This window comes from Ornithodoros turicata, chromosome 3 (genome assembly GCF_037126465.1).
Source record: "Ornithodoros turicata isolate Travis chromosome 3, ASM3712646v1, whole genome shotgun sequence".
Lineage (NCBI taxonomy): Eukaryota > Metazoa > Arthropoda > Arachnida > Ixodida > Argasidae > Ornithodoros > Ornithodoros turicata.
In genome coordinates this window covers 100,793,977-100,813,335 of record NC_088203.1, presented here as the reverse complement: position 1 = coordinate 100,813,335, position 19,359 = coordinate 100,793,977, and the positions used below count along the sequence as shown (strand labels likewise).

Here is a 19,359-nt window from a genome sequence, read left to right as displayed (position 1 = left end):
AAAAACCTAACCTCCGAAGGCTAACCTAACCTAACCAAAGTCAAATATTTTTTGCTGCTCTGATGTGACCGCCATGCTAAGCCTAACGGTCGCAAAAAATCTGGTTTTTATTCACGAACACTGACTTCTACTGACGTCAAAATCACGCAATACTGCGAGCAGTGATGGCCAGTAGTTAACTACTTGTAGTTAAACTACTAGTTAAACTACCTGACTGTAGTTAAAAAGTAGTTATCAACTACCTGCAGGAATGTAGTGGCAACTACTAGTTAAACTACTATTTCGAGTAGTTAACTACAGTAGTTAGGTTACTGCATGCGCCAACTACTTCCGATTTTGCCGCAAGCTTTACGGCATGACTGTGCTTCCGATTTTTACCTTGAGCTACTTGTTTGATGAGAACGGAGGTGCAGAGCAATTGTGCCGTGCATGTGTACTAAATCTTCACTTTTATCACTGCTTGTGATTCATATTTAGGTGTCCAAGAACACTATAGAATGGGATTGGTGTTGATGGACAACGTTAAGTAGTTATAGTTGTAGTTAAAATACATTGCAGTAGTTAAAGAAGTAGTTTTAACTACCTCCCCTGAAAAGTAGTTGAACTACTAGTTAAACTACTCTATCGCAAAGTAGTTAGTAGTTGTAGTTAAACTACTGTCGAAGTAGTTAGTGGCCATCACTGACTGCGAGGTTTGTCAGTAATATGTCTTATTCAACACTATCATTCTGCCATTCTTCTTATTAAAGCTGTAATTTAGAAATCTGGTACTTTCAACATCTGGGATTTTAAACGGTGGATTCGTAACGGTGGAATATCGTGGCATCCCCCTCTGAACTTTTCTGAGTTTCTCTCACAGTGACACCGGAAGCAACTTCTCAAGAAACGCTAAGCTCGATTTTTTGTCGGCCGCTTCAACAATATCTCGTTTCAAATCGGACCACCACCGGAGCACAAAAGCACGGAGCTCGTCGCCGAGCTCCACCCCGGGTTCAGCAACCCTTAGAGTTCGGGCCACCGGGCCAGAAAGACCGTCCTTGCGTTTTGCGTGCACGATAAAATCTTCTCCACGCTGAACACCTCTGGCTTGTAAGCGGCGCAGAGCGAGCGAGGCAGCGCACCGCAAAATAATGACTGCGCTATGGGACCAATTTTAACGCCCCAAATAAAAGCGACGACACAGCCTCGCATTATTCACCCGCTGCGTGCGACCTGGCCCGACATTTTATTTTTGCTGGCGCCATTTTTTTTTCTTCAACCATGCGTTCCCAGGGGCATCGTTCCCCTTGTCTTTCGTTTTCTCATTTCTTTCTTACATTCTTATCCGCGTGCACCCCAGACTTTTATGACACTCCTGTTCTTCATATGTCTCTCTCCTTCCGGACCGTCCCTGTCTTCGCGGAACTCCCAAGATGGGAAGAGGCACAAAAACAAGATGGACCACGAAAGAAACAACGGAAGAGAAAAGAAGTGCACGCAGGGTGCACGTATGATGCCCTCTTTTGGTATAGGTGATAAAAAATGGCGCTCGGTTTAAAAGCGCATTCGTTTCTGTCTTGCCAGTTCACTTATTGTGCGCGAAGAAAATGGGAAGAAATGTGGCTCGCAATTGCTCCGTGCCCGTCGTTCACCCAGTTAAAGGCGCTATTCGAAGCATTCGTAAAGGCTGGATTCATAAGAGAGATATTCCTTGGGAATTGTGCATCTTCTGTGTTGCGTACTTATGTGTTCAGAGACAATATGAAGTGTTGGACGATTGTTGCATAGCAGAAAAAAAAAAAAAAAAAAAGAAACACAATCGCGTGCGGGTATGTGTTTGAAGTGGGGTAGTGTCGTCCTGCTTTGTAGTGCGCTAATTAAAAGATGGTGTAAATAAGGTAAGCCAAGTTTGTGGCGTATTTCTTTTTCTATGAAGGACTTGCACACCTGCTACTATAGACAGTTGATTTGAAACGAGTGCTTTGTGAACGCGATTAATTATTTTATTTATTTATTTATTTCATGATACTGCGGGCACTGCCCAAGCAGGAGGGGAATAACAAGAATATACAAAACTATCACTGTTAATCACACAACACGGAAACAGCGTCCTCAAATTGGTTAATTGTACAGTTGGCAACATCAAAAGACAACGAGTTCCATTCAGGTATCGTTTTCACAAAAAACGAGTTTTTAAAAATATTCGTACGAGCAAATAACGGCTTAAAGGAGTAAGGATGATGATGACGTGAGTAACGCGCTTGCAAGGGAAGAAGAAACGATCCTGAGTCTAATCTGATATTGTCCTTAAATATCTGAAACAAAAATTTTAAACGATATTAATAATTAATTAATTATTAAGTACCAAAAAGCCAAAACAATAAATAGTTTGGATGACACGAGAGAAATCAAACAAATCAGCTTGCTTCAACTGTTACTATAGATTACGTAACAGAATCACCCTGGCGGTACCACTACCACGTCATCAGCTAGACGTGACCTCGCACGCAAATGTAGTACAACTTACTCGCGTGTCGAGAGAAGATTCACGCACTGTGCAAATACCTGATTGCGATACTACTAACTAAAAAGGAAGAAACGGCGTAATATACGTGAGCTTTATTCCCTTCCCAATATCTTCCCTTTTTTACCGTATATTCAAACTCCCTCTCATTCTTTGAGCTCTGATTTCATAACAGAACTGAACGCTGAAGTCCATAAATGTCATCACACCAGCAACGCTTCTCAGAGGAATGCATTTGTGACGAGACACCGAAACTCCCCAGTAAAAAAAAAAGAAAAAAGAGAAAGTCACACCTCACAACCATATTCCACAGTTTGAGACATTGAAAACAGCGAAGCGAAACAATCCTTCCATCACATCGCACAAGCCAGTCTATTTTAAGAGAACTACGATCGAACATTCCCCATCACGGAAACCGCAATAGCTCTTCCACATATCATCTACCTTGCAACTCTTTCGAAGAACATAAACGAGAATAATCTGTAGTCTTCAGTTTACGCAAGGGAATTCGTTTCATTTCAATAACACCACGCACATCAGCCATGTCACATTGGCCGTATTTCAGGTATGATGTCTTCATTCCAGGGGAACGAGAACATCAACAACGAGACGAGTATTATTGGACGCATTAGGGATGAGAGTTTACCTACCGCGGTAGCGATGCAACCGTCATGTCGGGGCTCACGGTCGGGCGGTATAAAATACTGAGCTCTTATGCAGAGCGTATACAGACGCATTCCGTGAGGTGCGCTGCTATTTGGCATGCTCGCCGATGTGCAGCATTACAATAGGCCTGCTACGGTGGTGTGGTCATGCGAAATGTGCTCACTTGGGCAATGCTGCATGTCATTAGCATCTTGTCGACAGAACTTAACTACGTTTGTCATTATTTTCACACGTGCTGATACTGCTTACATGATGACGGTATACCGAACGGGGTAGTAAAAGATTTAAAAAGAAAACGGACAAGGCAGATTGTTTCAAACGACACAGCAATTGCGTGTATGAGGAGGGGAAATGTAATCATCATTACAAAATTGTGAAGCAAAACGAAACTGGTCTTATATGCGAAGTCGCGACTAATTTGACGTTTGATTACCCCAACAAAAACTTTCACCGTCGTGGCAAAGACACGCTCAACGTGCACAAAGAACGGCTATGGTTGCAGCATATATATTGTCCATCGACTAAAGTCTGTATGAATGTGTATGAATGGCGACATTGTACTGTGATTTCATATGTTTTTATGTTGCACTTTTTATAATTTTCTTTGCGTGTGCGGGGGGGGGGGGGAGGGCGCAAAGTGTGGGCGGAGCCAAAGACTCAGAATTCGTCAGAACTAATAAAATTATATAGGTTTGTCGTTGCACCTGGCTAATGAAATACGCATCGAAATATGTTTAGATTCTGGGTACATTGGTTTTTCATTGTCATTACCCGTCTTCATGTCCGTGGACCGTCTCATATGCTTCTACTTCTTCATTTCTTTGCATGCAGAAAAATCACGCATCTCGCCTCCATTATGATTCGTAAAATCAATATTTACAACTACCAGTATGGTCCTCTTCCATGACGTAACCCGTGGCATAAATACAGTAGGGTCGACGAAAAATAATAAGCTTCTTCGGTGTACGCGCATCGTCCAGCTGTAGTGACGATCGGAATCAAAGATCTTTAAACGCTTCGCACCTTCTTTAACGGCTCGACCGCACCACTAAGACACTCGTGCTCACCAACGCACGACATGGCAGGTAATGCTTTACATTGTACACCTCGGGGAACACGGAGGCCCCCTTTGCGCAACGCTCAAATACACCTTTACAGACATACCGACTAAATCCAAACAGATTACACTTTTTTCCATTTCGCCATAAGAATGAATCCCGGCTTGCATGAACTGGAGCAACACGGTTTGACATCCTGCTCAACAACTCCAAAGAGAGTTACGTATCGTACATTTGCACGAACAGAAAACGCTGTGTATGAAGCAGTACTCGTGCTCCAGTATTACATGTTTGTCGTGGAACACATAAAAGATTCAATGAAGACGTATCTACCTTGAGAAGCGACGTTTTGTTCCAGGGCTTCCGCGTGCGGTGCTGACTGGTTGTGAGCCCGCACTTCGAGCCCCGCCACGATGCACAACAGCCAGAGCTTCAAGGGCACTGCAGCTTGCATCGTTTTCATCCAAAGATTAACCACCACATTCACACGCAACAAGCACCGCACACAAAAAACAGAAAGCCTCGCTCTCTTCAGGCCCTTGGGTCTCTCTGTAGAGCAACGAAGGTCTCCGACACTCGAAGTAGCTGTCTCGTGAATTCTTTGAAGTCACGTAAAGTACGCTTTGTGGTACACGTATATCCGGGGTTGTTACGTATATTGCGACAATGATATTCCTTGACAGGCAGTGACTTGACGAAAATAACTATTGGAAGAGTTGTTGCGACTGGTGACAGGTTTCAGAGAGTGCTTACACAGGCTTCTATGCTCCTACCGCGTGCTTCGCTGTAGTCCTCCGTAGTATAATGACATCCCGTGCCATTACAAGCATACAGTGACTGGCACTGCTGGCGTTTTGCGCAGTTGCCGACTTAACAGCAAGAATAAATGCAAAACGTTACATCAGACTCGGATGCACCTCCACCAATCACTGTTCGGTATGCGACGACCTCAGGTGAGGGTAATCCCGAATATTCCACCGAAACAAACACAGTACTTTTCTCTTTCACAGTTTCAGGTGAGTTCTGCTGACGGCCAAGCACTGTAAGAAAGGCAGCCTCCGTGCCCAGCACAGGTGCGCTGCGCCGAAGCTAGCTTTACAAATGAAAGACAAAAAATAATTTCACGCCGGCTGTAGCGGCAGCTCAAACCGTTCCGCAACTTCCTTCCGGAACAAAGAACGGAAGTGTGCCCCCGGAAGAAAGGATACCGTTATACAGCACCGGTGTTCAACCCGGCTTCCTGCTCTTCATGATCGGAGGAGAACAGGTTGCACCTGCAATGCGATGATGCTCGCTGCGATGCTGCCGGGCCTCGAAAAACCAACACTGATGACAGTAACCGTCGGCGCACGAATACCACCCGATATGCAGCACTGAACGAAGCTTCTAACGCATTCCAAAAGAGAAGGAACAGTTCATGGCGTGAGCGAATCGAGGCTTCGATGCTCGTATCCCAGACAGAACGCTGACGAGAGTTGATCGGGAAGCGATGCGACTGCGATGGGTGCTGCTTCTGAGTGCCGCACGGGGGAGCCACCCTATCCGCAGAAAGAGAGGAGGATAGGGACAGAGAGGTGATGTCACGCCTGACGTCATGTGGAGGGAGAACGTGCGGCGCTACAGAAGAATGCAGGTGGAACGCTCGCGCCGGCCTGCGCGCCGGCTGTGCAGGGTGTCTGGGTGTGCAAGGTTTGCAGTATAGAAAGATGTTGTGTTGGTCCATTCGCGGTAACGTTTAGATCGGGGGAGGGGGGGGATGAAACTCAAATGGAGTCGCGGGCCGCATTGACCTTTGACCACATCATGGAGGGCCACAAAGAAAAGAAGTATGCAGGTGGCGCATAAAAATGTACAAAAGAAGAGGAGCGGCGTAGTTATATTGTGGAGCGGCACGGGGTGTCCAGAGCTGAGTACTGAGACACTCGATCCGGCGCACCAAGATAAATAAATAAGCTCCCCTTCAAATCGGTTTCTGAAAATATGAAAAAAAGATTCGAGAAAAATATGCATAGTCCTTCACAAAGGATTGTGAGAATGTTCGGGAGCACTCAAAATTATCTCTTATTTACACACTGTATTATTGCCTTTGCTTACAGCTTTAAGATGGAACAATAAGTGAAAAAATCAGATAGAAACAGAAGGCTCACATTGTTGACAATTGATCATCGCTTCGGGGTTACTACTTTAATGTACTCCTAAAAATTAAGACAGAATGGCCTTTGTACATAACTGTTCTGTTGTTTTTAATGTGCCGCTAATTGACTTAGTGTGAGAAATAAGATGAACCGCCTTAATCCTACACTCTTAAAAATCAGCTTCACCGCATAGCACGCTCCTAGCCAACCATCACCTCGAGTGATATCGTTATCTGCCCTGATTTGTTGAAAACGGGGGGCGTACGCCTTTTCTGTGACAATTATGAACAGCACAAGTGTCACAGAAATGGCGTACGCCTCCCGTTTTCAACAAATCAGGGCAGATAGCGATATCATTTAAGATGATGGCTGGCTAAGAGCGTGCTATGCGGTGAAGTTCATTTTTAAGAGTGTACCATTATAGCTACGGCGCTATAGCTTACCAATCTGCACGCGAATACTAGAGCCGCCTACTCCAGGTCACTTCGAAAAACAAAAATACCTAACTACAATAAGAACAATGAGTGACAAAGACACACAGTCAGTCACTCACACACACTGAAAATGCCTGAAAGTCTGGGTTTATTACTAATTCTTCATCAAATCTTCCGAGAGGGTAGCTTCGTTCTCTTTGGTGGCCAACAGCTGGGCCACGTGTTTGAGACCCCTGGTTTAGATGATAGTTTCGAACAGATGGTTTCGATGGAAAAAGCTGGTAAACGTCCAATTGGTCGCGCTTTATGAATGAATGAAGCTAGCCCAGTAAAAAAAAATGTAGTGAAGAAGCGGAAAGCTACGTTTGTTTACAGGCTGCTAGCCCTTGCGTGAATTTGCAGGTAATATTGACGTCAATCTAATAAAGGGGAATCCATCCAAGCAAATCAGCTCATATCTCTTTCGTGACGTAAAGCCACGAATTATCATTATGATCATATCTTTCTCCTGGAAATACAACAACATTTTTTAATCAGTTACAGAGCAGCTCCTTTACTTTCTTTTCAACGCAGCGTGAAGAAAGACAAATCTTATGCTCAGTGTAACGTTATCAGTGCCGCAGTTACAAACCTTGGAAGGCAGTTCAACTCATGTATGCGTGCGTAGGAAGTGGCGTAAAACACGCTGCATGACACGCCTATGATGATGCCATGCGGCACATTATATCCCTAAAACAAAAAATGCTCCTGGATTTGAAATCACAAATTGCATTACTTTACGTGACTGCTACTTTTACACCAACCAATAACGCGATCAACTGCATAGGACATCAATTGTTGGTTGTTGGCTGCGAGGTGAGCCTGGGAAATGGCGGTATCAAATCCCGCTACCGGTTGTGCAGTCTCAAGTTTTATTTCCTTTTTTGTTCAGAGTTTTCCGGCAGTATTTTAAGACAGATGTCAGTATGGCTGGCCCTAGTCAGCCCCAGGACATATACTAACCCCCCCCCCCCCCCCGCGTCCTCATATTCGCTGTCCGCTTCAACTTCCCCATCAATGCACGTGTTTGAACAGCGCTCACTGTCACAGCGGGGGGAGGGGGGATTTATTTTTGCAGAAAAAAATAAAAAAGAAAGATAAAAAGGGAAATGTCAGCCATGCAGCACGCCGGCTTGCTATTCCCCGAAAAAGATTAAAAACGAAACAAAATCAAAAATAAAAATAAACTTAAAAAGATTTTTAAAAAAATAAATAAAAAGGAAACCCGGCTCACAGGGAGCCCAGGAGGCCTGTATCCCGCAGAAAGCGCAGCGCCGCGTTTGTGATACTCCACACGGTCCTATCACTGCTCTCCTGTCACAGTTGCTGCACGGTGATAATACGTTTGTTAAAGCTCGTCTAACATACACAAACCGCGAGAAATTAGTCGAGGGGGGCTACAAACATGGACGACACAAACATCTGATGCATCTGTCCGGAAATCAGGTGGAGCGGGTTCGAATCCTGGCGTCAGCACCTTTTTCCTGAGTTGCTCGATTTAATTGTCTAGCATATTTGATATCGTTCCTACCTCAAAGTCATCCTTCTTACAAAAAAGGAAAAGAAAGAAAGTCCGTCCGCTCGAGGGGACTTCGCAAATTAATCGTACACCCTAGACTGACTTCATCGCACAAAGAACGGAACACCGGTCTTTCTTTTTCTTTTTTTTACTCTCTCTTTCATTAATTTATTTTATTATTGCATTACGTTCGCTATTTATTTACCAGTTTATTCTTCTACCGAAACGGTTCATACTCGCCCTGACATTCCGAGATAATTTAGTTCCTGCTACACGGTACAGGTGGGCACGTGTTTCGGTCACAACATATATCTTGGAAATAAATGTCATTTTTCAGAAGGCGTATACGCTGCGGAGGGAAAATCGTTCATTTCATCGTTCGTTTCTCGGATCCCAGTTTTTGGGAACGGAGTCGAGCATTATTCAGACCCGCTTTTCATTAATCGAAAAAATGCTGTCTCCCTGCACCGGTCGCACCTTCGCTTTTATTTATGTATTCATTTATTAATTTTTTTCCTGTTTGAACTTTCGAATGCGAAATTGGAGTCCGCCGCTGCTCAGCGATGAGAATTCTGTGCCGTATCATATTTCACGTCAGGCAGCGTCAACATTTTCTATTTCACCGTCGATGATCTGCATATTTTGTTCGCGGACGGGAATGTGCCTGAAACTTCATTTGGAAACGACAGTGACTGAGGTGAAGGTTCGCTTTTCTCGTCTTGCTTTCCGCTTTATACGGCCGCGGATGCTGTTTCGTATGGACACAGCTTGAATTTTTCCTTAGTGCGGAACGTCAAAAGGATAAGCAGAAAGTAATGCAATTTATGCAGACAGCGCGGTAAAGTATATGATAATCCGGAATTCCAGAAGCTGATAAGCGGAACTTTAGCTGGCTCCAGGAGTCTGTTTTTAATGTTCAGCACGCTACGTAGCAATACGTTTTCAAATGTTTTTGAAGTGTTTTTAAACGTTTGAAACGGTTCTCTTCTGCATGATCTTACCTTTTGATCTAGTGTGCATGTTATGTGTGTGTTGTGCTTGTTGTATAGTACCCACGTGAAATCCGTTTAGTAAATCTCTCCCACACTTACCTTTTCTTTGTAGATTTGCTATCCTGTTTGTTGTAATTTGCTGATTACTCTGAGAACACACACACACACACACATTGGATGATGATGAGGTGGGCGGTTCACCGCCACTGAGGCGGTACTCTGAGAATTAGCGACGCGAACATTAAAAATATAAACTCCAATGTGCACGCGTATGTAATTATCCCATGTAATTAACCCAGATGGCGAATTTCCCTATTCATCATCATCCGTGTATTTGTTGTGGTTGTTGTATGTAATTAGAAGAAAAAGCTGTTCACATGAACATGAAGTAATATACAAATAAGGAGAGCGAGACTTCAGCGGCAGTGAATGAAATGATTAGATTTTGGCCTTAACCAGGAATACAAATCGAGAGGCCGCTTCGGCGCAAGGTCCGACTGCATCGGGACAATAATCTTTACTCGTAGCACCATGTAACTATAACCTTCTTAACTTGCAATAAAGTACTACAATTAGAATTACTAATTCTTACTAATATACACTTCAACCTTCCACCCAGGTCTTGTTATCCTTATTTATATGTACAATTATATGCAGCACAAGTGTACATACTTCCAATTATTATTACTTTACGAGTGTATTATACGAGGGTCATTTCAAATTCAAATTCAAATAATGCCCGGGGTGGCAACACTGCAGAGTGGATAATGCAGTCCCAGCGAAAGTGACGCCAGTTGCAGTTGAAGACGCAGAAACAGCTTCTGTGTTCGTTAAGCTTCTAGTGTCTCGAATTAAAGTTTCGCTGTTTCGAATTAACGACTGGTAGAAATGGCATCTGCAGGTGCCTCGGGTACTGTGACAGTTGAACATAAGAAATTCAAACGTTCTGTGGCAAAACACCTACAGGGATTCCCAGGGTTTTGTGGTGGGCAGACAGTTGACGGCAGAACAGTTTTCCGTCGGGCTACTCGTTTTCATGCAGGACATGTCCACGAAGTCGGCGATCCAAGACGAAGAAGGACGAAAACATCAATAGATGAACAAAATGTGAAACGTGTGGCGAACTCTCTTCAAGGAGACAGAGCTGAGGGGAGAAGTGCCATACGGTCATCATCATATACCATACATCGTGCCATACGACACGCGGCATACAGTCCAGTACATGATTGATTGATTGATTGATTGAAGTAAAGAGCATGAATCCAGCAGACTAGGACTTATTCTCCAAGTTGAAAGAGTCCATCCGTGGACATCGTTTTTTACCCACTGGAAAAACTTTCTGCGGGGGTTTCCCGAGCTACCCCCCCCCTCCCCCAAGCAATGGGATAGAGTGCCGCCTCAGCGGCGAAACATCCTGATTGATTGATTGATTGATTTTAAAATAAACATCCTACTACATCACCGTTGCTTATTTGTTGTTGCTGTTGTTGTTGTTCCCGAGATACCCGAACCCTGAACCAAAGTGCTGCACTCAGTGGAATACGAATCCGTTCGAAATGTTGGGACGTGGTCACTGCGAAGTTGAAGGACTACACAGAAGGATTGGAAAGAGACACTGCAGTGTCTCTTTCCAATCCTTCGTTGCGCATTTTACTTTAGGCATGCCTAAAGTAAAATGCGCAATGTCAGTAAAAACGTAGTGCGCATTATTTATGAGGCGATCCTCGTATATGTATACTTAACGAGTAATTACACGAATGACGGTAGTGATTTCGCCTCCCCCACACTCTTAGAAATGAACTTCACCACATAGCACGCTCCTAGCCAGCCATCATCCCGAATGACAACGTTCTCGCCCCTGATTTGCTGAAAACGGGAGGAGGAGCCTATTTTGTGCCATTATGCACGGCACAAAATAGGCTCCTCCTCCCGTTTTCAACAAATCTAGGGCGAGAACGTTGTCATTCGGGGTGATGGTTGGCTAGGAGCGTGCTATGTGGTGAAGTTCATTTTTAAGAGTGTACTTGGGCTATCTATACTTTACTGAGCCTGCTTAGGCCTTCTGTGTCACTAGTATAGTTATCAAAGAAAGAGAGGAGACGCGTGAGCTCAGCCTGGTTGTGCGCCCCTACTGTTTTGTAATTAATGAATTAATTAATTAATTTTGTAATCAGAACGATTCTTTCTTGGGCCCACTTGTGGCTTATTTGACGTGCGCTACCGTCTCAGTACAGGGCGACCAGCATAAATACATTTTTTTGAGTATTTAAATCTAAATACAAAAGACCTTGTTGAAAGGGGTATTTAAACGCAAAATATAAATACTGAATTTAAATACCGTAACTACTACCATAAATACTGTGAGGAAAATGTAATCTGGAATTACAGAAATAACGATGATCATAACAACAAATCAGCAACGAACAATAGCATTTATTTGTTAGATTATCATGGCGATTTTAATATTAGAAGTTTCTCGAAGACTGCATCTCTTAGGCATCTTCTGTTCGGCCATACAATCAGATTCGTAAAGGCGAACAGCATCTCCACAGGTGCCGATGAAGAAATGCTTGAATTAAATTTCACAAAGACGCTTCGTACAAACAAGGTAGTCGGGTAGTCACGACCGTTGTCCGCAACAACAGCGAAAAAAACTTGCCATCTAAAACGGTTTCTCGCATGCGCATGCAGACGCAAGAGAGAGGGAAATACATGATGACGATGATATGGGGATGCAGGCGCAAACACGGCATAGGTGCGCCCCAAACTCGCCCGTCTTCCCGAAAGGTCAAATGCAAGGCGACGAAGATATGAGGCAGTGTACTACACTGTATTTAGGAGTATTTATAAAGCATTCATTAGCATAAATACTCGAAAATTGGTATTTAAATATCAATACATTTTTCGAGTCTGTATTTAAATAGAAAATATAAATACGTGTATTTATATTTTAAATAGTATTTTAATTACAATGTATTTAAATACTGCCCATCCCTGGTGACAGGTGATTTTTTGTAATGAAGTTAACCTCCTTGAGTGTATTAAACATTTATTCGTTTCCCACTGCCATGAGTGGATCCATACTAATTAGAGTGATTGGTCGAAATACCTCTTAGTCGACAAGATAGTGGTACAGTGCTGGACAAAAGCTTACGGAACACGCTCCGGTACATTTATTCGTGTGAGTGACACGCTAGCAGCGAATGGCACCGTACGGACCTGTAAACGGGTGACTGGGTTACCTAGGCACATGTCTGGGACATGAACACAGGGCAAACGGCATTTGTGTGACGACGAACAAGACACCAAAAGATCCTCGCCGTGTGGCGTTCGTAGAGCACATGACTGTTCGTCTCGACGTGTGCACAATATGGACAAGTGTTTGTCGACACCAGGGGGCTTAATCGCTTCGTCGTCGTTACGGTCGTTACAAGCTAACGAATGGCGGGAAATTCAAAAAGGTGGGCACGTGACACATCGCGCGTGACGTGTACCACGGCCTTCACGTATCACGCGAAGAGCGGCGTGCACGTGTTTCATCACGTGCCCACCTTTTTAAATTTCCCGCCCGCCTCTATGAATTTCCCGCCACTCGTTAGCTTTTAACGACCGTAACGACGATGAAGCGATTAAGCCCCCAGGTTCCACAAGAGGAGATGGTCGCGTGTGGGCAGGATGTCCCAGGCAAACCACCACATCACATCACGCAGGGGTCCAGGGAGCCACGAGCCGACCAACACCGACCAACGACATGCTTCTTGGGCGTCGCCCGCTATCGGACCCATTGCTGTCCACTTCATGGCAAACCACTGCTTCCGACAGCACGCTAGGAGACGAAGTCAGCAAATGACTTGGTAGAACGGAGGACAGCTTGCGATGATAGGAGTGCACGGCTGCATGAAACTGTGGAGGTGACGCAGCCGATGGAGCCACTTGGTCATAGCCATGCGCAACAAGGTCCCGTGCGAGGCGGCCCATGCAGTAGAGCAATAAAACTTGAGTTGGCGACGGCTCGCTATTTAGAACACGAAGCACAGTTCTCATAGCGATTCCTCTGTTCATAAGGCCAATGTCAGGAAGTGACACTCCTCCACGCGAAGCAGGGAGAGACAGCAAGATACGTGCAATTGGCCTGCGACGCTTCCTCCAGAACAACGAGAGCATCGCGGAGTGCAGCCTCGTTATTATCTGTCGTATATGTACCCATAAATATATGTGCTCATGCAAGTTCGCCTGAGAAGCAATCGCATACAGTACGTTGCGGCATCTTTTCCGCTTCCATAAAAATTGGCCAGATGCATGTGTACATATACACTCGGTATTGTTCCGAGCTCCTTGCCACTGGTGTATTCGACATAGAGTATCAAGGCGGAATACGTCCCTTCATATGCCCCGGAATTGTTTTCGGAAGACGTTGCTAAAAATCTGGCACTGTTGCATTCCTAGCAACGTCACATTTACTTCAGTTACTTTTTCCTCTGCGTAATTTATACGACTAAATCGCGTTCATTTGTGGATAAAAAAAGTTCATAAAACCTAACTGGTTGCCTTATGATGAACTATAGTGTTAATTATGAAGACCACATGGCAGTACTCAGTGACCCAGAAATATCTCCCAACTTTATAGTTCCTACGTGTTGATCGACTGATCGATTTTGCCAACGCCGCATGGCGTCGACAGCAACCCATAAAAGACTTTACACGTACCTTCCGCGTCGTTCCTTTCGATGTCCACAACCTATTTTCAAACGTACTTAGCAGTCGCCGAAGACTCGGTCCATCGATACAAAAGTTGCTTTCAATACTGCAATGCAAAGAAAGGAGGACACCTTGAGGCCACACACGGGTACCAGACAAACAAACAAACAAAGCCAGAAGAAACAAAAACGCACACGCACGGCTGCACCTCTAAGTCAACCTGGGAGCTCTCCTCGAAAGAGAAATCGATCCTGTGCAGTGCAATTCAGAATACAGAACGAAACCCGTCCAAAGTACCTGTCGGAACACACATCTCACGTTTTCGTTTACGCCACCAGCAACATTTCCTGCTTACTTTTCTCCTCTCCCTCTTCTCTGAGCAAGCCATCGAGGTCCGGCCTCTCTCTCCCTTTTGCCCGATAAGAGAAACAATAAATTGTTTGCGTTTCGCCCCCGCATAAATAAACTGCAGTGGCTTCGTACAAAACAACGGCACACCGCAGACGAAAGAAAACAATATGACATCCAAAAAGGAGAGAAAACATGCGAGCCAGACCAGGATGTACAATTGAAAGACTTATTCGTTGCGAGCAGATATAGCGCAAGGTTCGTTATACGATCGGGTACCGTTGGATTACGTATGTGGAAGGAAGAAGAATGAAAAGAGAAAAAGTACAGCGAAACGAAGCAATTTTGAAGGGTATACACTGGAACAGCATGGCGTGTTTCATTTTCTATCAGTTTCGATTATGTATCCAGTTTCGCGAAAGACGCCCAATTTGGCAGAGGTCCGTGTAGTTGACAGGGTTGGAGCATTTTCCGTCGGTGGCAGCTAAGGTTCGCGTCTGACAGCGATCACAAACAGCGAAAAAAGAGCTTTCTTCTCGACGGAAAATGATAAGAATTGGAGGTTACAAGTCTCAATCAAAGATGCTGAAGAAGGAAAGACGTGCCACTGTTCCCTTGCTGGCCAGAGGGAGTGAGAGCAGGGGAAGGTGGGCAAGTTCAAACTATATGTCGGCGGGGCAAACGTCTTTGTTTCTGCTTGTCAGTATGTCGTCATTAATCAGTCGATGAACAAAAACGCTGGGTACGGATGTTGGAACAGTAATGATTTGATATACAGACAACCCTCGATTTATGAACACCCTCGGTTCCCGGAAAAATCGTTCATAAATCGAGGGATTCATAAATCGAAAATTCCGTTAAGTCAGTACGATCGAGCTGACGAAACAGTATTTGCGAGTTGGGATTGTGTTTATAACGCAATATATATTGTAATTTTGCTTTCGACCATGCCTTCTGCTTTACACTTGGTCGTCCTTAATGCGTCCCCGGAAAACCCGTTTGTTGTTCGGATTTCCAGGGGTTAAAAACCGAGGGTGCAATTCCAGGAAAAAAGTTCGTCCGTTCCGGCATCATTCATAAGACCACGGAATAATTCATTTGAAGATTTTTGTTGACCTCGGAACGATCCGTTCATAAATTGAGGGCGAAAAACGCAGGGCAAGTCCTAGTTGGTTCCCAGATATTCCATTCATTATTCGAATGTCGAGGTTCATAAAACGAGGGAAAAATGCATGTAAAAATTTTGGTTCCTCGTGCTCCTGTTCATAAATCGAGGGAATTCATAAATCGAAGGTTCATAAATCGAGGGTTGACTGTATTAGTAACGTTCGACTCGCGCTACCTGGAATGGCTTTCCGGTTTCACTTCGAAGTTGGAACGAGTGATTCATGGATCGAAAGTATGGCAGTCGTCAAAAACGTGAGACAGCGGGAGGAATCGAACCAGAAACCTTTCGATTGCTGGTCGAGTGTGGTAACCACTAACGCTGTCACAGCCTGAGCTTTCCGACGACGTGCCAAAGGGCGTCGTTCAACGAATGTTTCATGTTCATGGGGTGCAGCCTGTTGTGTTCTTCTGTTTGTGCGTCTTCCAATCTGAGAAGAGTCACTTCCTCCTTAAAAAAAAAATTGCAAAATTTCTGGTATTATATACATATGTATGCATATAGCTCACCTTAAGCATATAATGTATTTAAGTATTGCAGGCATGCTGTATCTGATTATTTCGTTAATTCGTGCTCGCCACGTGGCTCACATCTACATTTGTAATTGTCTGTTTAAACGATTCTGTTTATTGAGCTAGAGTGCGGAAATACAACTGAGAAATTTAAGATCAAACAAAAGGAAATACAGTCTGCAAGGGTTTTAAGATTTTCAGAGCAGGGCTCTTTTAGCCTTCAGTAGTTCTGCAAACTTCGACGTTGACCGCTATGCCAAAAATGCAATTCCTACGAAGTAGAGCGTTTCATTTTGTTTTTGTTTTTCAACCTGTACTGAGGCAAAGCATGTATGAGTACTAAAGTGTTGCGCATGTCGTACCGAACATTTCATTATGAATAATTCACTTCCTATAACTCTGCTAAAGTGTGTTCCCTGAACCTGTGAACCTTTCATATCGCGAACATAACTCAAGAGGGAGGTCGTTTATTAGTTAGCTCTCCTCCTTGCCAACTGGAATTACTTATTCTCAAATTTCCACTCCATTGGAGTCTCCACTGCGGTGAAACAACTCATCCCATCGTCATGCACTGCTGTTGCTCCTAGTAGAAAATGAGAATCAGAAAATACTGCTTCAGCAATATCGCTATGACCATGCCCAAGCAGCAAAATGTACTGAAAGTCGAGTGCAATAGGGGTGGACGGGTAGGTGGAAGGCCTTGAACAGACTGATGAAACTAAAGAACATTGATAAGACACATACCGTCCACCCCTATTGCACTCGACTTTCAGTACATTGTGCTGCTTGGGTGATAATAAAATAATCACTTCTGTCAGAGTCCATCGGAATCGTACCTGCCACAGAAGCGCACGTGTGCCAGCACTTCCCAGAGATAAGCGTTATATTATCTTACAGCTCTCAGGCATAAAAATGAACCGTCTGCGACTCCAGGTCCAGAAAGTGACACGTACAACGTTGCAAGGCTGCCGCGTCAGCGTCTACTTTACTGGCTTCTATCTCTCAGCAGAGCGCACAGCAGCCGACAGGGAGCAAATCAAAGCGCGTCGGACGTCGCAAATCAAATGTCTCAACAAAAGGGCCGACTGCCTATCTGCCGCCAGGGTCCGCAGCTGACCATCGCATATATTATGGAAAAGCAATCTGGGGGAAAATACAAAGAGCCCTGACGGTCATAGGAAGGGAGCAAAAAGTCGGGAGACAAAAGAGTGACTTTCGATGTTGGGATGCAAGCTGGTCGCGTCCTGTTTTGGCCCCCGGAGTTAATCAGCCGTTGCTGACTTTGATGGCCATTCGTCACGCGGCACAGACGGACACAGGAGGAAGGAGAGGGAAGAGAAGGAAGGCAGGGAGGGAGGGGACAGAGAAGAGGACAGTTTTGTGTGTTTTTGTGTGCGTGGAATCACGTGAGTGGGGGAGTTGAAATACAGACGTGAAAGTGGGTTGGGGACTGTGATGGGCGAGTTGCGTTTTCGGATTGTGGGTGCCCTTGAGATTTGTCTTTAGATTATTTGCTATATTGATCAATATGCGTCATCTCGCTTCATTGTATTGCTCCGAAGCAGTCGTAAGAGGAAACATGTGTTGTAGTGAAGCACCCGATACTCTCCCTTTGTTTCTGCCTATATGAACCATCCATTCGTGCAGTAAACAAAGCTGATGTGTGCGAATCGCGTGCATTGAAATAACCGGTCAATACACTTGGAAAGTTTGAAGATATACATGGCGACGGGGCACGAAAACGCGTTGTGTCAACGCTACTTAGAAATAAAGCGTAATCACTTAAACGACGTGACCACTCTCTGACATCTTTGATATACGTATATCTGACATGAACACTTGACTCTAAACAGCTCCCCTACGAATCCTTCCGCTCGAAACCGAGATATTTCCAGATGTATTAGTAGTTTGGCGTGACACTCGGCAGAAGACCCGCAACTATAAGGGGAGAAGCAACCGGAGAATATTCATCAGCTCGAGACCGCACAATGACGTGTAAGCGTCCTCTGCCACATCTTCTCCTCACGTATTCTCCGCGGCGGAACGCAAAGAATTCTGCAGCAGGAGAGAAGGGAGTCGCGCGCAAATGTCACGCCCACATTTTCCCATCATACGTCTTTCTGCGCGCGAATTTCAAACCGTGTGCGTTTCCAATGATTTTTTATTGTGTGTTAGCGCCGCGAAGCAACTGTGGCTATGAGCGGCGTGCAGACGTTGACAGATAGAGATAGGACAGCAGGAAGGAGTGGGGACAGGGGGGTTAGTATGCGTCCTGGGCCGACTTCAGGGTGAACTATCCCGACATTCGTCTGGAAAGTCTTTGGAATACACAGGGAATACCTTAGATGGCGCAACCGGCGGTAAGATTCGAACCCACCACCTGCTAGTCTTCAGCACGGCCTTGGCTACCACGAACGGACGGACGCCTTACCCCACTCGGCCATGCCGCTGGTCGATCCCAAGGATTTATAATGGCCTATAGAGCTCTATAGAGAAATATAGAGCCCGAGTCGGCAAAAAGTGAAGCAGGGATTCGGAAAATCGGGGAATACAATACCAGACACCAGAATATCCGTCCCCGTCCAGGGGCTCCGTTTCGGTGTGGCCTCCACCCCACTCTATAAACACGGGCTTCACCGCTCTGACACCACGTTAAGCTCCGGGTGTGCCGCGCTAACAGATATCAAGCACGTGATCGTGGCCTGTGGCCTCCTCGGGAATCAGCGATAAGAGTTACGAAACAGCATGAAGCAAGTCACTGACTTTAGCGACAGTCCTTGGACCGACATCCTGTAACGCCGTCGCGCCATGCAGATTTTTCCTGGATTTTCTGCAAGACACCGGTCCCCTTTATGTCTTTCAGTAGGCCCCTAGACATTCATTGCATTCCTTCATTTACAGAGGCATTTACTCCGCAGACGCTGATGTGCATACGCAGTGTCAATAATGACACAGGCGCTTCGGCTGCCGTAGCTATGGAGTCGGGCCGCCATGAGCCGCATGGGAAGCCACTTGTAGCCAGAGAAAGCATGTGTTGGAATTCGTCTGCGGCGATTGGCTGAACAAGACGACATCCTGACCCCCACGACACCCACGTAACGACCAGCGCTTACTGGACATATCACCGAAAGTCGTCGTTGGGACCACCATGTCACGTGGAGACTGGGAGATATCCGGGTTCGAATCCCGGTTCCGGCTGCGCTCTCCGGGGTTTTTCCTGGGTTTTCCTGAGACGCTGTCAGACATATGTCGACACAGTTCCCTTAGAAGTCGGCCCGGAACGGACATCC

General features: G+C 45.2%; 1 protein-coding gene across 1 annotated transcript in view; it reads right to left on the bottom strand.

Annotated features, from left to right (window-relative positions):
- Window positions 1-5,739, bottom strand: part of LOC135389005 (hemicentin-2-like) — a 217,837-nt gene extending 212,098 nt beyond the window's left edge. Inside the window, exon 1 of the mRNA XM_064618911.1 lies at window positions 4,561-5,739. Coding sequence (XP_064474981.1) covers window positions 4,561-4,690 — 130 coding nt within the window. The 5' untranslated portion in view covers window positions 4,691-5,739. The remainder of the gene's footprint in view (window positions 1-4,560) is intronic.
- Window positions 5,740-19,359: the final 13,620 nt, after the last annotated feature.